The sequence below is a fragment of the Anas acuta genome, chromosome 8, assembly GCF_963932015.1.
Source record: "Anas acuta chromosome 8, bAnaAcu1.1, whole genome shotgun sequence".
Taxonomy (NCBI): Eukaryota; Metazoa; Chordata; class Aves; order Anseriformes; family Anatidae; genus Anas; species Anas acuta.
This window is the reverse complement of record NC_088986.1, coordinates 21,511,057-21,524,610: the sequence shown is the minus strand read 5'-3', so window position 1 is coordinate 21,524,610 and position 13,554 is coordinate 21,511,057. Positions and strand designations below refer to the sequence as shown.

Sequence of the window (13,554 nt, the reverse complement as noted above, 5' to 3'; positions counted from 1 at the left end):
GTGCCGATGTGCCTGGCTCTTCACACCCCATGGGGCTGCTCCTGTGGTTTGCATCCTTGCAGCCCAGTGGGATCCCACCTCCGTAGGCTTTTAGCTGGCTGGGAATAGGGTGGCTGCCAGCCCAGGGGATGAACTTGGGCCAGCGTGGTCCTGCAAAAACATCCCACCTTCCTCTCCTCACCCTCCTTTTCCTCTCCACCTCCAGGCTACCCCTACCGCTGCCCCTCTCCCTGCTCTCCCCCAGGGCTCTTCCACCCCACAGCTCCCCAGGCTTGCAAGTGACGATGCCAGCATCACCTGCACGGGCAGGGGAGACCAGAAAGCGTGGCCGGGACCCCTGCGGGCACACCCCAGGAGCTGAGGACGGGTGGGAAGCCCCCGGTGCCTCCCCGGCTCCCCCAGCCCCACCTCCCGCCAGCTCCTGCCGGGCTCTAGCCCCCCGTAGAAGGAAGGGTTGATCTACCTTATAGGCCACTTTGGAAGGACATCTCTTGCCGAGGCCTAGCGGTGGTGACATAAGAGTCAGCATTTCATACATCTCAGTGTAATGGATTCGGCCACTGCTCATGGAGGGGGAAGGGGAGGGAGGGAGATGCAGAGAGAGAAAGAGAGAAAGAGAGAGAGAGAGAAAGAGAAGGAGGCATTCCCAGAGAGCGGAAACAACGTACGGACAAAATAGTACAGGGAACAGGAGAGAAAGGAAGGAAAAAAAAAAAAAAGAAAAAAAGAAAGAAAGAAACAACAAACGGACAAACAGGAAAAGAACAGGAAACCCGTTAATCAAGGCAAATCATACACGAGAGACTGTCCTGCTGCGGATTTATAGCACTGCTCACACAGACCCAGGAATGCCGGCGGAAAGCCACTCACCCCTCTCTCCGCTGCTGGCCTCAAAGCGCCTGCCCCGCCAGCAGCCCGGGGGTCCTTGTCCTGCCTCACCCCGTCCCTACGGCCCCCCCGGCAGCCCCCAGCTCGCCCCACGGGTTCCGGGGCTGTGTGCGAGTGGTATAAATCAGATACACGGCGCTCGAGCCATGGGTTATCGGGGGTAGGGCGCTTCGCCCCACAGCGACTCAAAGCGCTCGGTGGCCGCCGTGTCCTGGCTTCCCTCCCGGGGGGGGTCTGGGGGTTGCTTCGGCCACCTAACCCATAGCCAGAAGGCTGTGTATCCCCATCTCGTGGGGTCTATGCAATTGGGAGGCAGCGTCTTGCATAGAAGGCAGTGGGCCAGGGTCACTTGTCAAAGGAAGATGCCCAGTTGCTTCCGTCTGGCTCTGCGGATGGACCGCGTCCCCACCATGCAGCAGTGCAAAAAGGCATGCTGTAAATCGGCTGGAAAAAGAAAAAAAGAAAATCAGGAGGGAAAAAAAGTTGTGCATGCCATGCTCCCCGCCCTGGCTCTCTCCCGCATGCGGCTGCAAGTTCCACCAGGTTGGAGTTTAAAGAGTCTCGGCAGAGGCAGCTGTTTGGCCCTTCCAACATCGATTGGGGTGCCTTTGGGTTTCCCCCGGGGGGGGCAGCACGGAGGGACCCCCGCCTCGCGCTCCTCCACTCGTAGGGCCAGCCTAGGATCGCCACAGCGAGGGGTGCTCCAAAAAATGCCCCGCGATGGGCTGAGGGGTTGGGGCTGTGCCTCCCTCTCGCCATACAGCCAGCGGGATGCTCAAATGCGTCTCCCCTGGGGGGTGCCAGGCTCAGCCACCTCTTCTTCCCCTCGTGCCAAGCTGCTGCAATATTTGGGGTGGCTGCGGGGCTGGGGACACCTCAGCAAAGCAGAGGCACCGACCTCTGCTGCTGCATCGCAGCGGGGTGGGAGGAGGGTGCTGGAAAACAACGTGCTGGGATGCTGCTTCCCCAGCCCCGCGCTGAGAGCAGAGGGAAAAGGCAGCGAGAAAAGGGCCAAAGAGCCCCCGCCAAGATCAGTCCTGGTGGTTCGGGGCTGAACATGAGACAGAGACCACCTGCAGGGAGGGTTTGGGGCACAGAGCAGGTGGGACAAGCCGTCCCCTTTGAGACCTGAGATGTTAAAAGGGTCGGAGGGAGGATGACAGCGAGACCAGGGGCTGTTAGGTGGGACGATGAAGGGAAAAGATCCAGGTCCGTAAGCGGCACCGCTGCAGAGCTGGCTGCGCACTTGCTGTGCCTCACAGCGAGGTGACTTCAAGCCTTCACACTTGAGAACTTTGTTCGGAAAGGAAGCAAGACAGTGAAATTGCACCCGCCGTTCCCTGCGGGGCGGATTTCAGCACCCACAGCATATGCCGGGCTTTGTCTTGTGCGCTGAGATTCCCTGCACCACGAAGGAGGAACAGGTTCCCGTGAAAATACAGAGATTGCAGCAAACCCCAGCAAATACTGCGCGAGGACCGTGCTGTTCTCAGACGGGCTGCAGACACCTTAAATCTGCGCTGTGCCCAGACACCAAATCCCCGGGGAGGAGGAATTTAGGGCAGATCTGCCCTCCCACGGGTAGGAAATGACCATAACCGTGCCGTCGCTTGCTGTTGGGAAGAGAGCACAGGGATACGGAGCGGTGAGGGAGTAGGTTCGGGAGCAGATGTCCGTAGGGACACGAACACCAGGGATGCTTGCAGGCAGCAGAAGCGATGCCTGCTTTCCTGGCTCATTTCTGCCTGACTGCCAGAGGCAGAAGGGGCTGAAGAAAGGCAAGAAGAGCCCCAAGGAGTGGAGCAAGACACGGTTACAAGACCTGCTCTCCCCAGCACGAGGACAGTTTGCTGGATCTCCACGGGAAGGCTTTCTGCATCGATGCGCCCTTGTAAACCCACCTGCAGATTCACTTCCACACCCTGCTGCACCCCTATGCAGCACCCCGGGGATGCCCAGGCACCACCTTGCCCAGAGCACCCTGCCCCCCACGTCACAGACACGTTTTTGGCTTTTCTGCTAGTATTTGTTGCCAAATTGCCTGGTAGGGAAGGGGTGTAGGCTTGCTCTCTTACGTTATTTTGGAAATTAGGGCTCTTGCTGCCTCCAGGAACCTGTGCACTGCATGGGGCAGGCTGACCAAACTGCAAGGTGAGTGTAGGGTCGGCATTTGGGGATTTGGTCCACGGTGGCAAAAGTGTGACGTCCACGGGGGGTCTTCCTTCTTCATCAGTTCCCTTCTGGGAATTGCTCCAGGCCAGCAGGAACCCCTGAAAATCTCTCAGATCCTCAAAATCCCCAGCTTTGGGGGGCAGCATTTTCCAGTTAAGCCCTGACATCAACTGATAAAGAGTAGGAATTCCTCCTGATGGCGTCTTCTGTCCTCGGGACCTCAGCACAGCCCCAGCCTTTGCCAGGAAGGCGGCAGAGAAGAGTGGAAAGGCTGCGGGGGACCCCGTCCTCGAGGGGCTGAGACATCTGAGGGTCTTGAAAGAAGTACCCACCTTTCCTTAGACCTCTCCCAATAAATGAGATTATCATGTCTGGTTTCCTCTGCCCTGCTCCTGGTGCCAGCCCATCCCATAAGACTTCGGGCAGCAGTGGGGTGAGGCACCCCTCCCTTGCAGGATGAAGGCTGCGGCCAGGGGTGCCTGAGCTCCCCTGGCACATCTCGGATGCCCGACGGGTGAAGAGGAAGGAGGAGCTCTGGTTCAGCCTGTTGTGCCATGGAGATGGGTGTCGTGGCACTAGGAAGAAGAAGGTGGCTGGCACAAGGTTTTGTTCGGTTGCCACCCCGAGGAAAAACGTAAAAGAAGGTGCAGAGATGCACAAGGAGGGCTGGCCACCACCTTGGATTTAAGGCTGAGAAGCCGGCTCAAGCAGAGGGAGAGCTGAGCTCCAGAGGCCGGGAAGGAGCCCAGGTGGCCGCTGGCCCCCGGGGGAAAGGTGCAGCCCAGGCTGGGGCTGGGACAGACCCCATGGAGCCCGCCTGGCCCCACAAGTGCCCCCACACCTCCTCCCAGTGGGGCTGGCAAGCCACGGGCACGATGCACAAGAACCTGGCTCCCCGAGAGGGTGCCACAGGATGTCCCCAGGTGTCCTACAGGGAGAAGGGTCACCCTGGCGTCCCACCCTCCCTGTCCCAAGCAACAAAACCCCCAGATCCTCCATCCCCAGGAGCAAACCACACCTGAACCCCCTTTCCAAACAGGCACTGGGGGGGAAAAGCCCTGGTCCCACTGATGCCACCGAGCGGGGACGGTGGCACGCGTCCCGGCGGAGCTGGGGGCTGGCTGGGGGCAGTGCAATTTCTCAAACACCCCCAAACCCCCCCAGGAGGCTCCGGGCCCCCCCTGGGGGGGACAGCTGCTGGCCCTGGCAGGCCGCGGACCTCTTTAAACTCGAAGGAAAGCAACGTGAGGGTTCCCTCGGGAGGCGCGGTGGCGGTGGAGCGGGGGGAAGGAGGGGTGGATGGTGCGTCCCGTGGCCAGGTTGTGGCGGAGGACTGGGAGGCAAACCTTGCACGCCACCCTGTAGGGGCAGTTCTCTCCTAGGCCCAGAGGAGGCGAGATCACCCGTACTAATTTGTACATATCCTTATACGAGATTCTGCCGCTGCAAAGGAAGCACAGGTGGGTTAATAGGACACTGAGAGGGTGGAGAGCTTAACCAGGGGGGCTAGGACCAGCTGCGGGGCATGGCTCTTCTCCTTCTGGCTCCGTCAGACCCAGAGAGGGGAAAGCTGGGAGCATCGGTGGCCACCTCCATCACGGGCCAGCTCGCGCCTCCTCACTCAGCCCCATGTGCCACCGACACCTGGTGCTAGGATTTTCGGGGCAGGGGGGGAGGTTGCAGCCGGTTTGGGCCATGAGCCCTGCTGGTGGAGCCGCGGCCTCCCCAGTGCCACCAGCTCTCTGCTCCTCCCGAGGGCCCGGGAGGCTGGCAGCCGAGCAAATCGTGTCTCCGGTGTCTGGGGACCCCGAGGCAGGGAGATAATGTGACCAGTGGCTCTGGCGCTAGCACCTAGGTCTCACCAGAGCACGCTCTGCCAAGGGTCCACATTATTATCCCGTACACGCACCCCTTTTCCCCCAGGCCCAGTCGTTATCGCGGCAGGATACATCCCGTATCCACCCACCGCCGGCTGGGGTAACGAAGCAGTCGATGCAGGAGCTGTGCAGGGCCGGGCGCAGGGGTGCTGAGCCCCCAGCCCCAGCTCCGAGCCCTTTTGGGAAGCGCACGGGGGCCGTGCTGAGGTGCAGCGTGCTGCAGCCTCCTGGGCATCCTTGGACAAGCTGGGAGGGAAACCGCACGAGGAGGCAAAGAGCAGCAGCGCTACCGTCCTACCTTTCTTTGCCTCTGGTTTCTCCTCGCCCTCCTCCCCCCGTCCCCTCTCCATCGCTGAGCCAACCGTCTGGGCAGAGCCAGTCCCTGAGCCTGCCTGGCCTCGGACCCGCGTGCTGTCCCCACGAGACCCCTCCTGGGAGAGCTGCTGCCCTGCGTGGGTGCCGGGACCCCTGGGGATGTACTCACCTGTTCCTCGCCCCGCAGCGGGGGCCGGGGCTGCCCCGGTGGCCCCAATACCACCGGCTCCCGTGCATGGCCCCTAACCACTGTGGTTTGCTCAAAAATCAGAGGGGGGCTTCCTCAGGGACTGTGCTGGACAGTCTCCTGGGGCAGATTACGGTTTTAGGCTCAAAAAGATAAAAAATGAAACCGTGGCTGGAGCTGGCCTCTCACGAGGCAGGAGGCCAGCAGTGGAGGCAAGGTCTCCAAAGGGAACATGCATCTGCCGAGGGTGCTGAGCCAACATCACCCTGGCATGGTGGCGATGGGACACAGCTCCACAGAGGCTGTCCCCAGGCTAGGGGTGGCACGAGCCACCCTCATGGTGCCGGGGCTGGCAACCTTGGAGAGGTGGGGGCTGGCTGGCTGGGGGAAAGGCAAGCCCATGCCCAGCCTCCACAATCCCCAAACCCCTCAAAAACTCTCTGAATCTCGTCTGCGGGTGACCTGGCAGGAGCCCAGCAGGCCCCCAAGCATGTCCCCAAGGCATGGGACAAGCCACCCTGTGCCCTGCCCCAACGGGGGCGCTGGGGACCCAGCCATGGAGGCTGCTTGGGCAGAGGCTGGGGAGGATGCTGAGAGGGATCTGCCCATGGGATGGCAGGGGAGGAGAGGGGGAGCAGGAGCCTCCAGCTCTCAGGATAAACACCACGGCCAGCCACGGACATCTTCAGGCTCTCAGCTAAGGTGCCTGTGCCACCAGGCGTCGTGGGAACCGGCTGGTACCTTTGTAAGGACCATGAGCGAGAGCAGCCCTGCCCTGGGCACTGCAGCTGGATTTCGGCAGCAGCAGACAGAGGCACTGCTCAAAACCAGCTCTGAGAGGCTGCCCGGGAGAGAAGGAGCTGGCTACATACCACGCTGCTCTGTCATACTCTGCCCAGATCCGGACAAACTCATCCAGATGGTGAGGCCCCAGGATGGAGGAATCGCGGGTCAGGTATTCGAAGTTGTCCATGATGACGGCCACGAACAGGTTGAGCATCTAGGCGAGGGGGAGAAGGGTGGAGAAAAAGGGAAATAGGAGAAGGAGCAGAGAAGGGAAGGGAGAGAGAGAAGGAAGGGAAGTCAGGGTGAGATGGAATTAAACGAGGAACCGAGAACGCACAGCACAGGGCTGGGGAACTCACCAGAAACGAGCAGAAGAAGATGAAGGAGACGAAGTAGACGTAGGCCAGGTCGGTGCCGCAGCGCTCGTTCTCGTTCTGCCCGGACGTCGCTGTTGTGTCCGGCTCGCAGCCCTTGCCCTCCAGGCAGGACAGCATGATCTCCTGCCATGCCTCCCCGGTGGCACTCCTGCGCCCAAGGCACCGCGCTCAGCACCCCGCGGCAGGCAGGATGGAACGGGGAGGGAGGTGCCCCCTCTGCGAGCCCCCCACCTGCGGTTCCCTACCTGAAGAGGAGCATGAGGGAGCCAAGGAAGCTGCGGAAGTTGTTGTGCCGGTTAATGTGGCTTTCCTCATCCAGCTTGATGTTGCCAAAAACCTGCCGGAGGGAGAAAAAGGTTTGGGCAACACCGCTGGTGCCAGGGAAGTGGCTGCGCGCTCACCTTGGCTCGGGGCGCACGATGTGGTGTGGGATCAATCCTGTCCCAGAGCCCAGGTGGAGAAGCAGCCCCGTGAGGGCATGTGGGCACAAATCCTACCCAGCAAGGACAGGAGGTGGTAGAGGCTGCTGGAAGCCAAGCTGCCAGGGAAATGGGAGCTCAGGGGGTCTGGGATGAGCCGAATTTGGCCGCTGGAGACGACCCGTGATGCTGGAGTTGAGCACAGTGGCACAAACAGGGTGGGGAAATGCTCAGTGCCCAAGGGACAGACGGACCACTAGCTCACCACAGACAGACAGACACTGGGGACTACCAGCCCACAGCCCTTCCCAGGAGGTCCCCAGGGCCAAAAGAGGCAACGAATCCCCAGATTGGGGTAATATCCTAACAATGACCCACAGCCAAGACCACGTTAGGACAAGGAACGTTTGCAAAGTGCCTCAAATTGGAAAAATGTGCTGTTATTACTGTTAAATATTTATTCCACTTTCCGTGAATCTAAAAATACACCAACTGCAGAGTATTTTTTTCCCTGTACAGGTTTTTTTGCAATGTGTAATTGTAGAATATTTTCTGCCTCCAGCTATTTTGCTCAAATAACGCCCACAGACTTTACTGCTTGGGGATTTGTTCACAATAGTGTTAAAAAATAAAATAAATCAAATACTACCACACGGCAGGGAGGGGGGCTGAGTCAGATGGCAGTTGTTTAGCGCGGAGAACACCTGGAGCCGGTGCTGGGATTGTGTGGGCCAAGAGCAGCCACGCGCCTCTCGGGGCGGGAGGAGGCCAAACACCAGCGCTGCCAAGCAGCCCGAGCCGGAGGCGACCGCGCTGCCCACTCCCCAAAATCTGCTCCCTCCCCTCCCCGACCCCTCTGAGCGCTGAGCGCGTTGGTTATTGTGGTGGCTGGCTCACCCGGCGGCTCCGAACCCCAAATGTGAGCAGAGATGCTTTGTGAGAGCCTCAGCGTGGGGCTTAGTCACCGAGGCAGCCCCGCTGGCACGTGTTTGACCGGGAGCTTTTGCTCACGTGCCACTTCTGCACCAGGCTGGAGCGTGGGGAGCTCACGGCTCCGCACACCTCCCCTCGGCAGGTCGCTGCAGGGCCCTCAAATCAGGATCCCACCAGCATCGAGCCCACAAAAACCCTAGGTGGAGGGATGGGTGGGTGCACGGCTGCGGGTGGCCATGCCATGGTCCCTTTGGTTTTAGAGGTATTGGGTACAACCCCTAAAAGCACAACGCCTGTGGGATGAAGGGGTGGTGATTTGGGAGCAGCTGCTGCACAGGGTGCCCAGCTGAGCCCCCAAGTCCCCAGGGGTACAGGTGAGGAGGGCAGCTGGGGTCCCAGCAGTGCCACAGGCTCTGTGGCTCCCAAATGAGCTCTCCCACCCCTGGGACCCCCCTGGGCACCCGGGCTGGCTGCTGTGCAGCGTGGTGCTGAGCACACGGCCGTGCCAGAGGGCTGCTCGCCGAGCTGTCCGTGCCCACCTGCATCCCGATGATGGCATAGATGAAGAAAAGCATCGCGATCAGGAGGCAGACGTAGGGGAGGGCCTGCGAGGGAAGCACATGAGTCATCTCCTTCAGCTCGGGTCCAGCTCCAGAGGCATACAGAAAGAGCAGCGAGCAGGTAAACTGCTCCAAACCAGCTCTCCTGCAAGCCAGCAGGGCAGCAAGGCCCTGGGAGCAGCACCCTCAGGAGCCCCAGGCACAGGGAATTTACCTTGAAGGACTGCACGAATGTCCAGAGCAGGATGCGGATGGTGTAACCCTGGCGCAGCAGCTTGATGAGCCGAGCCGCTCGGAAGAGCTTCAGGAAGCTCATGTTGAAGCTGCTGGTGTTCACCAGCTGCGAGCAGAGGAGGAGGAGGGGGTCAGGGGATGGCAAGAGCCCCCCAAACCCTGCCAGCCCCCCCCCAGCCCAGCCCAGCCTGTCACCTTGGTGTCCGTCAGGATGATCTCCGTGATGCTGCCGATGACGGTGATGAAGTCGAAGATGTTCCAGGTGTCCCGGAAATAATTCTGCAGGAGGAAACAGAGAAGGAGCAAGGATTTGAGATCGGGGTGGCCAGTCTGAAGGGTGCTGCGACATCCCCATTCCCATGCAGAGCTCACAGGAGGCACGCACGGATCCCTTCCCTGGCTGCTCTGGCACCAGGATGCCCAGCCCGCTGGTGGCCACAGGTGGCAATAACTCATCACACCAACCCCTGGGGCCACAAGGCTGCTGTGTCCTCCAAGGGCTGCTAAGAAAAAGCAGCCCGGGACTTAAAAGAGCAGCTGGGGACTTGAGGACCAGGAATTAGATGGAGAGGTCTCGCTGCTGGTCAGGTCTGGCTCAATGCACCAGCACCTGGTGGCTCCCAGGGACAAGAAACCACTGCCACCAACATGGTGGCAGCAGGGAATGCACAGTACGTGGTCCATGCCCCAAGCACAGCAGAAACGAGGCAAAAAGCCCTGCAGCATGGCTTCCCCCAGCACAACACCCACCCGCAGCAGTGGAAATCTGCTTAAAGCTGAGCAGTGCCAAGCTCTGGCCGCAGGATGCCTGCTGCTGCAGGCTGAACCGATCGATCCCTTTGGGCTTCACAACCTGCAGCAGCTCTGGCTGCTGGCCCGGGAAGCCTGGAAGGTCTGTGCTGACCGAGGAACCAGCATCTAGCAGCGGGAAGTCTAACGGGAGCCAAAGAAGTGGTTCCAACCGCCAGCCTCCAAACAGCTCCCAGGCCGGGACCCAAAATAGATGGCATTGGCCTGGTGTTATTAACACCTTCCCTCCGTGAGCTGGAGGGATGAGGTGTGCTAAGTGCAAATTAACGCCCTCATCAACAACAGGATCAGCCACTCACCAGGAAGCCGAAAGCAATGATCTTGAGGACGCACTCCAAGGAGAAGACCATGGTGAACGCAATGTTCAGGTACTTCAGGGCCAGCTCGTAGGTGTACGGAGCAGAGTAGTACTGATGGAGACACACATTGCAAACTTGGAGGGGGCCAGCCAGCCTCTTGTGACTGATGTCTGTCCCCAGGAAGGTGTGGAGGCCCCTGCTCCTTGCCCACAGTGCCTAAAGACCTCCTTCTTCATCCCCTCCCCACCCCTCTCCCAGGACAGGGGCTCTGCTTCCAAGAAGGAAGAACAGAATAATTGCAGATCTTCCTGCAGCAGAGATAACCCTTTACAGGATTTGGAAGTTTTCTTACTCCTTTTCACTTTTTAAAAGTTTCAAGAGCTGGTGTGTGGAGAGAACAAGTTTTCATGGTGGGAAAGTGGAAGAAGTCCCCAAACCCAGGCTTGGGAACGAACAACTCTGTTTGGACAAGCAAACTACGTGGTCACATTTTTCACCTGGACCTGGAAACTTGCAGGGACTTGCTCAGAGCCTTCTGAAAAGCTGTCCTGGTTAGCTGAGGCTAACCCTCTTGTCAAGCAGCAAAAAGATGCTCAGGCTCTGCCTCAAAGCATCTCCTAAGAACAAGCTCAGGACCCTCTGGTCCCGTTCAGGGTGGGATCTGATCTTCCTCCTCCCCGCCACCCTAAGCAGGGCAGCCTGACCCTGCCCAGCTCACCTTCATCATCAGCACCACGGTGTTCAAGGCGATCATGGCCATGATGGTGTACTCGAAGGACGGGGAGACCACGAAGTGCCAGACCCGGTACTGGAAGGTGTGCCGGTTCTGGGGCATGTAGCGCGTCAGGGGCTTGGCACTGATGGCAAAGTCAATACAGGCTCTCTGGAACAAAACCACGTGTTTCAGACCCTGACCAACGGTGACGTAGGGGACATTGGCTGCCACACTTCTTTTATGGGTTACTTGCACCGCTGGACAGCCTTTTAAATGCCTGGGGAGCCCCAAGGTCCCAAACCCTCCCCAGACTGTACCTCGTTCTTCTCCAGACTGCACTCCTCCATCATTTTGTCTCCTTGCTCTTGGAAGGTGATGATGATGAGAGCCACGAAAATGTTGACAAAGAAGAAGGGAAAGACCACAAAGTAGACGACATAAAAAATGGACATCTCCATGCGGTTGCTGCGGCTGGGCCCGCGGTCCTCCTCCGTCACGTCCACCGAATGCTGCAGCACCCTGTGGGCAGACAGGTGAAGAAGAGCAACCAGAGATGTGTCCCTGGGGACTGCCGCTGTACAGCACCTCCCACGGGATCCACCTCGTGCAGCCAGCCACCTCGGGCTGTCCGTGCTGTCCCAGGCTCTCCTGGGCATGGAGAGAGGGCTGCTCCTACAGCCAACGCTAAAGCTGACCCACAATTAATATATCATATCTTATAGCCAGGCAGGAGCAGGGATCATCCATCATTCACTTTCTAAGGAAGAAGCTAACACCAACTTCATCTAGGGGTTAAAATCTCTTTTGTCCTGCCCTCATTTCTCAGCCCTCCCTGCTACCATCAGTTTCAATCCCCGTTCCACCTGGGTATATCCAATTAACCCAACCAACACAACGGGGACGTGCCCACCCCCTTCAAGGGAAGAGGACAGAGAAAATACTCACTGGGGCCAACCCTCGCCCGTGGAGACCGTGAACAGGGTGAGCAGGGCCCAGATTATGTTGTCGTAGTGAAACTCGTGTCGTTTCCACTCCCGGCACTTCACCTCCATCTTGTTCTTCTCGTGGTCCACGTAGTTCCCTCTGCAGGGTTGGGGGAGAGCAGAGGCCTCGCTTTACATCGCCAGACAGGAGATGGAGGGGGGGTTAAACCCGGGGGCAGCGTGTGGTGAGGGGACACCACAGAGGGGGAGAGGCTGGATAAGAAATGGGGGGAGCAAAGAAATGGGAGAGGAGGAAAGATGGAACAGGATGCAGAGTGCTGATACAGAGCAATGGGACAGGACTCGGCCTCCATCACCCATCCCAAGAAACTACAGCCAAAAATGAGCAAAGGACTCCACCACTGGATACCCAAAGGGACATCGCCCAGCACCCTGCCTCTGCCAGAGCTCTGTCAGCATCAGGCCTCTGCCAGAGCTGTCGGCCTGCAGCACGGGGCACCTACATGCAGTCCTTCTCCGTGTCCTTGGAGCTGTCAGTGCAGTAGAAGAACTTCCCCTTGAAGAGCTGGACGGCAATGACGGCGAAGATGAACATGAAGAGCTTGTAGACGATGAGGATGTTGAAGACGTTCTTGAGGGAGGTCACGACGCAGTCGAAGACGGCCTGCAGGGGAGGGCACAGCTCGCCGCGGGCAGCCAGCAGCCCTGGCACGGGGCAGGGCCCAAATCTTCCTCAACGCTACCAGGTGGAAGATGTCTCCCACTCCCAGTAGGAGAGCAAGGAAGGAGGAAAGAGCCTCTGCTCTCTGCAACCATGGTGGCAGACGCCCAGAAATGAAGTGACATGAGCCAAAGTCCATCCACCCACCAGGAGGAAAAGCTGGGGCAAAAAACTCTGTCTCTGGGGTGCCACCCTGGGCCTCATCCACCAGCCAAAAATATCCCTTCATGGGGATCACTCAGGGCTCCCTTGGTCTCTTAGTCCTTTCTGGCTCCACACCCCATCAGCTAAAGCAGGGAAATCCACGATCCTACCTGCACTGCATAAATAATCCCGCTATTCAGCAGGGAACCCCCCCCCTGCTGTGACACGAGGACAGCACAGCGTGCAAAATCCGGGCTTGTTCGCGAGCTGCTCTGGTGGGAACGATAATGAACTTTGGAGAGGGATCTGAGCTCTCCCAGAGCCGGGGCCGTGTACTTCAGCAGCAGAGCAGCTGGGCTTCGCTGCCTGCTTTCTGTGCCAGCCCCGATGTCCCTGGCAGAGCACCCGGCTCCGATCTATCTGCTGGGCTGCCTTTAAATAACTCACGGCACCGCCAGATGTGGAGCAGTCTGAGAGGAGCCGTGTTTGGAAACAGGGCTCCTAAAGCACAGCAAACGCCCTGGAAATGGCTTGTTTAATCATGATGCTAGCGCCGGGGGCGGGCAGCGTTACCTTCAGCTTGGGCAGCCGCTTGATGGTTTTCAGGGGCCTCAGGACCCGCAGCACACGGAGGGACTTGATGGTCTTGATATCCCGGCCCTTGTTGGTCCTGCCGCGTGGGAGGGAGGCGCAGGCACCCAAAAACAAAGCGGAGACACAATAACCTTCGGGACCTGGGGCTGGGTGCTTTCAGAGCTGCCCCCAGCACGTGCACGGGGAGGGGACGGGGGCCACATGCTGCAGCACCGGGCAGCAGCCACAGATGTGCTGCTGAAGGAGAGCTCAGCCCACCTAAACACGTCTCCTTCCATGCACACGCTTGTCAGAAATGAAAAATAAAGCCAGCCTCTCCCCCGGAGGATTAGCACCTTTGCTGGGGCTCGGCTACCTTAACGAATCCCCTTACTGTGAGGAGATGCCAGGTCCCCAACCCCTCCGGCAGGCACAGGACATTTCCAAATGGGGCTCACAAAAAGCCACCACCACTGCAAATGGTTCTGCTGCTGCCTGCCAGAAATCCCCAGTAAAATAAGGGATGAAACCAACAGGCAGGTCCCTCGCCAAGGGTTTTCCATCCTGGTTCAACCTCAGGATTCAGCACCCGCACCATCT

General features: G+C 59.1%; 1 protein-coding gene across 17 annotated transcripts in view; it reads right to left on the bottom strand.

Annotated features, from left to right (window-relative positions):
- The window catches only part of CACNA1E (calcium voltage-gated channel subunit alpha1 E), an 88,753-nt gene that overhangs the window by 8,172 nt on the left and 67,027 nt on the right, over positions 1-13,554 (bottom strand). For 8 of the 17 annotated variants that reach the window (XM_068690089.1, XM_068690094.1, XM_068690091.1 and 5 more), the window contains 13 exons: positions 12,955-13,051; positions 12,020-12,180; positions 11,518-11,655; positions 10,890-11,091; positions 10,576-10,740; positions 9,858-9,968; positions 8,944-9,027; positions 8,729-8,854; positions 8,494-8,559; positions 6,848-6,939; positions 6,585-6,750; positions 6,312-6,439; positions 464-560 (listed from right to left, as the gene is read on the bottom strand). In XM_068690089.1, coding sequence (XP_068546190.1) covers positions 464-560; positions 6,312-6,439; positions 6,585-6,750; positions 6,848-6,939; positions 8,494-8,559; positions 8,729-8,854; positions 8,944-9,027; positions 9,858-9,968; positions 10,576-10,740; positions 10,890-11,091; positions 11,518-11,655; positions 12,020-12,180; positions 12,955-13,051 — 1,633 coding nt within the window. The other 9 variants (XM_068690090.1, XM_068690095.1, XM_068690092.1 and 6 more) reach the window with 4 other exon arrangements.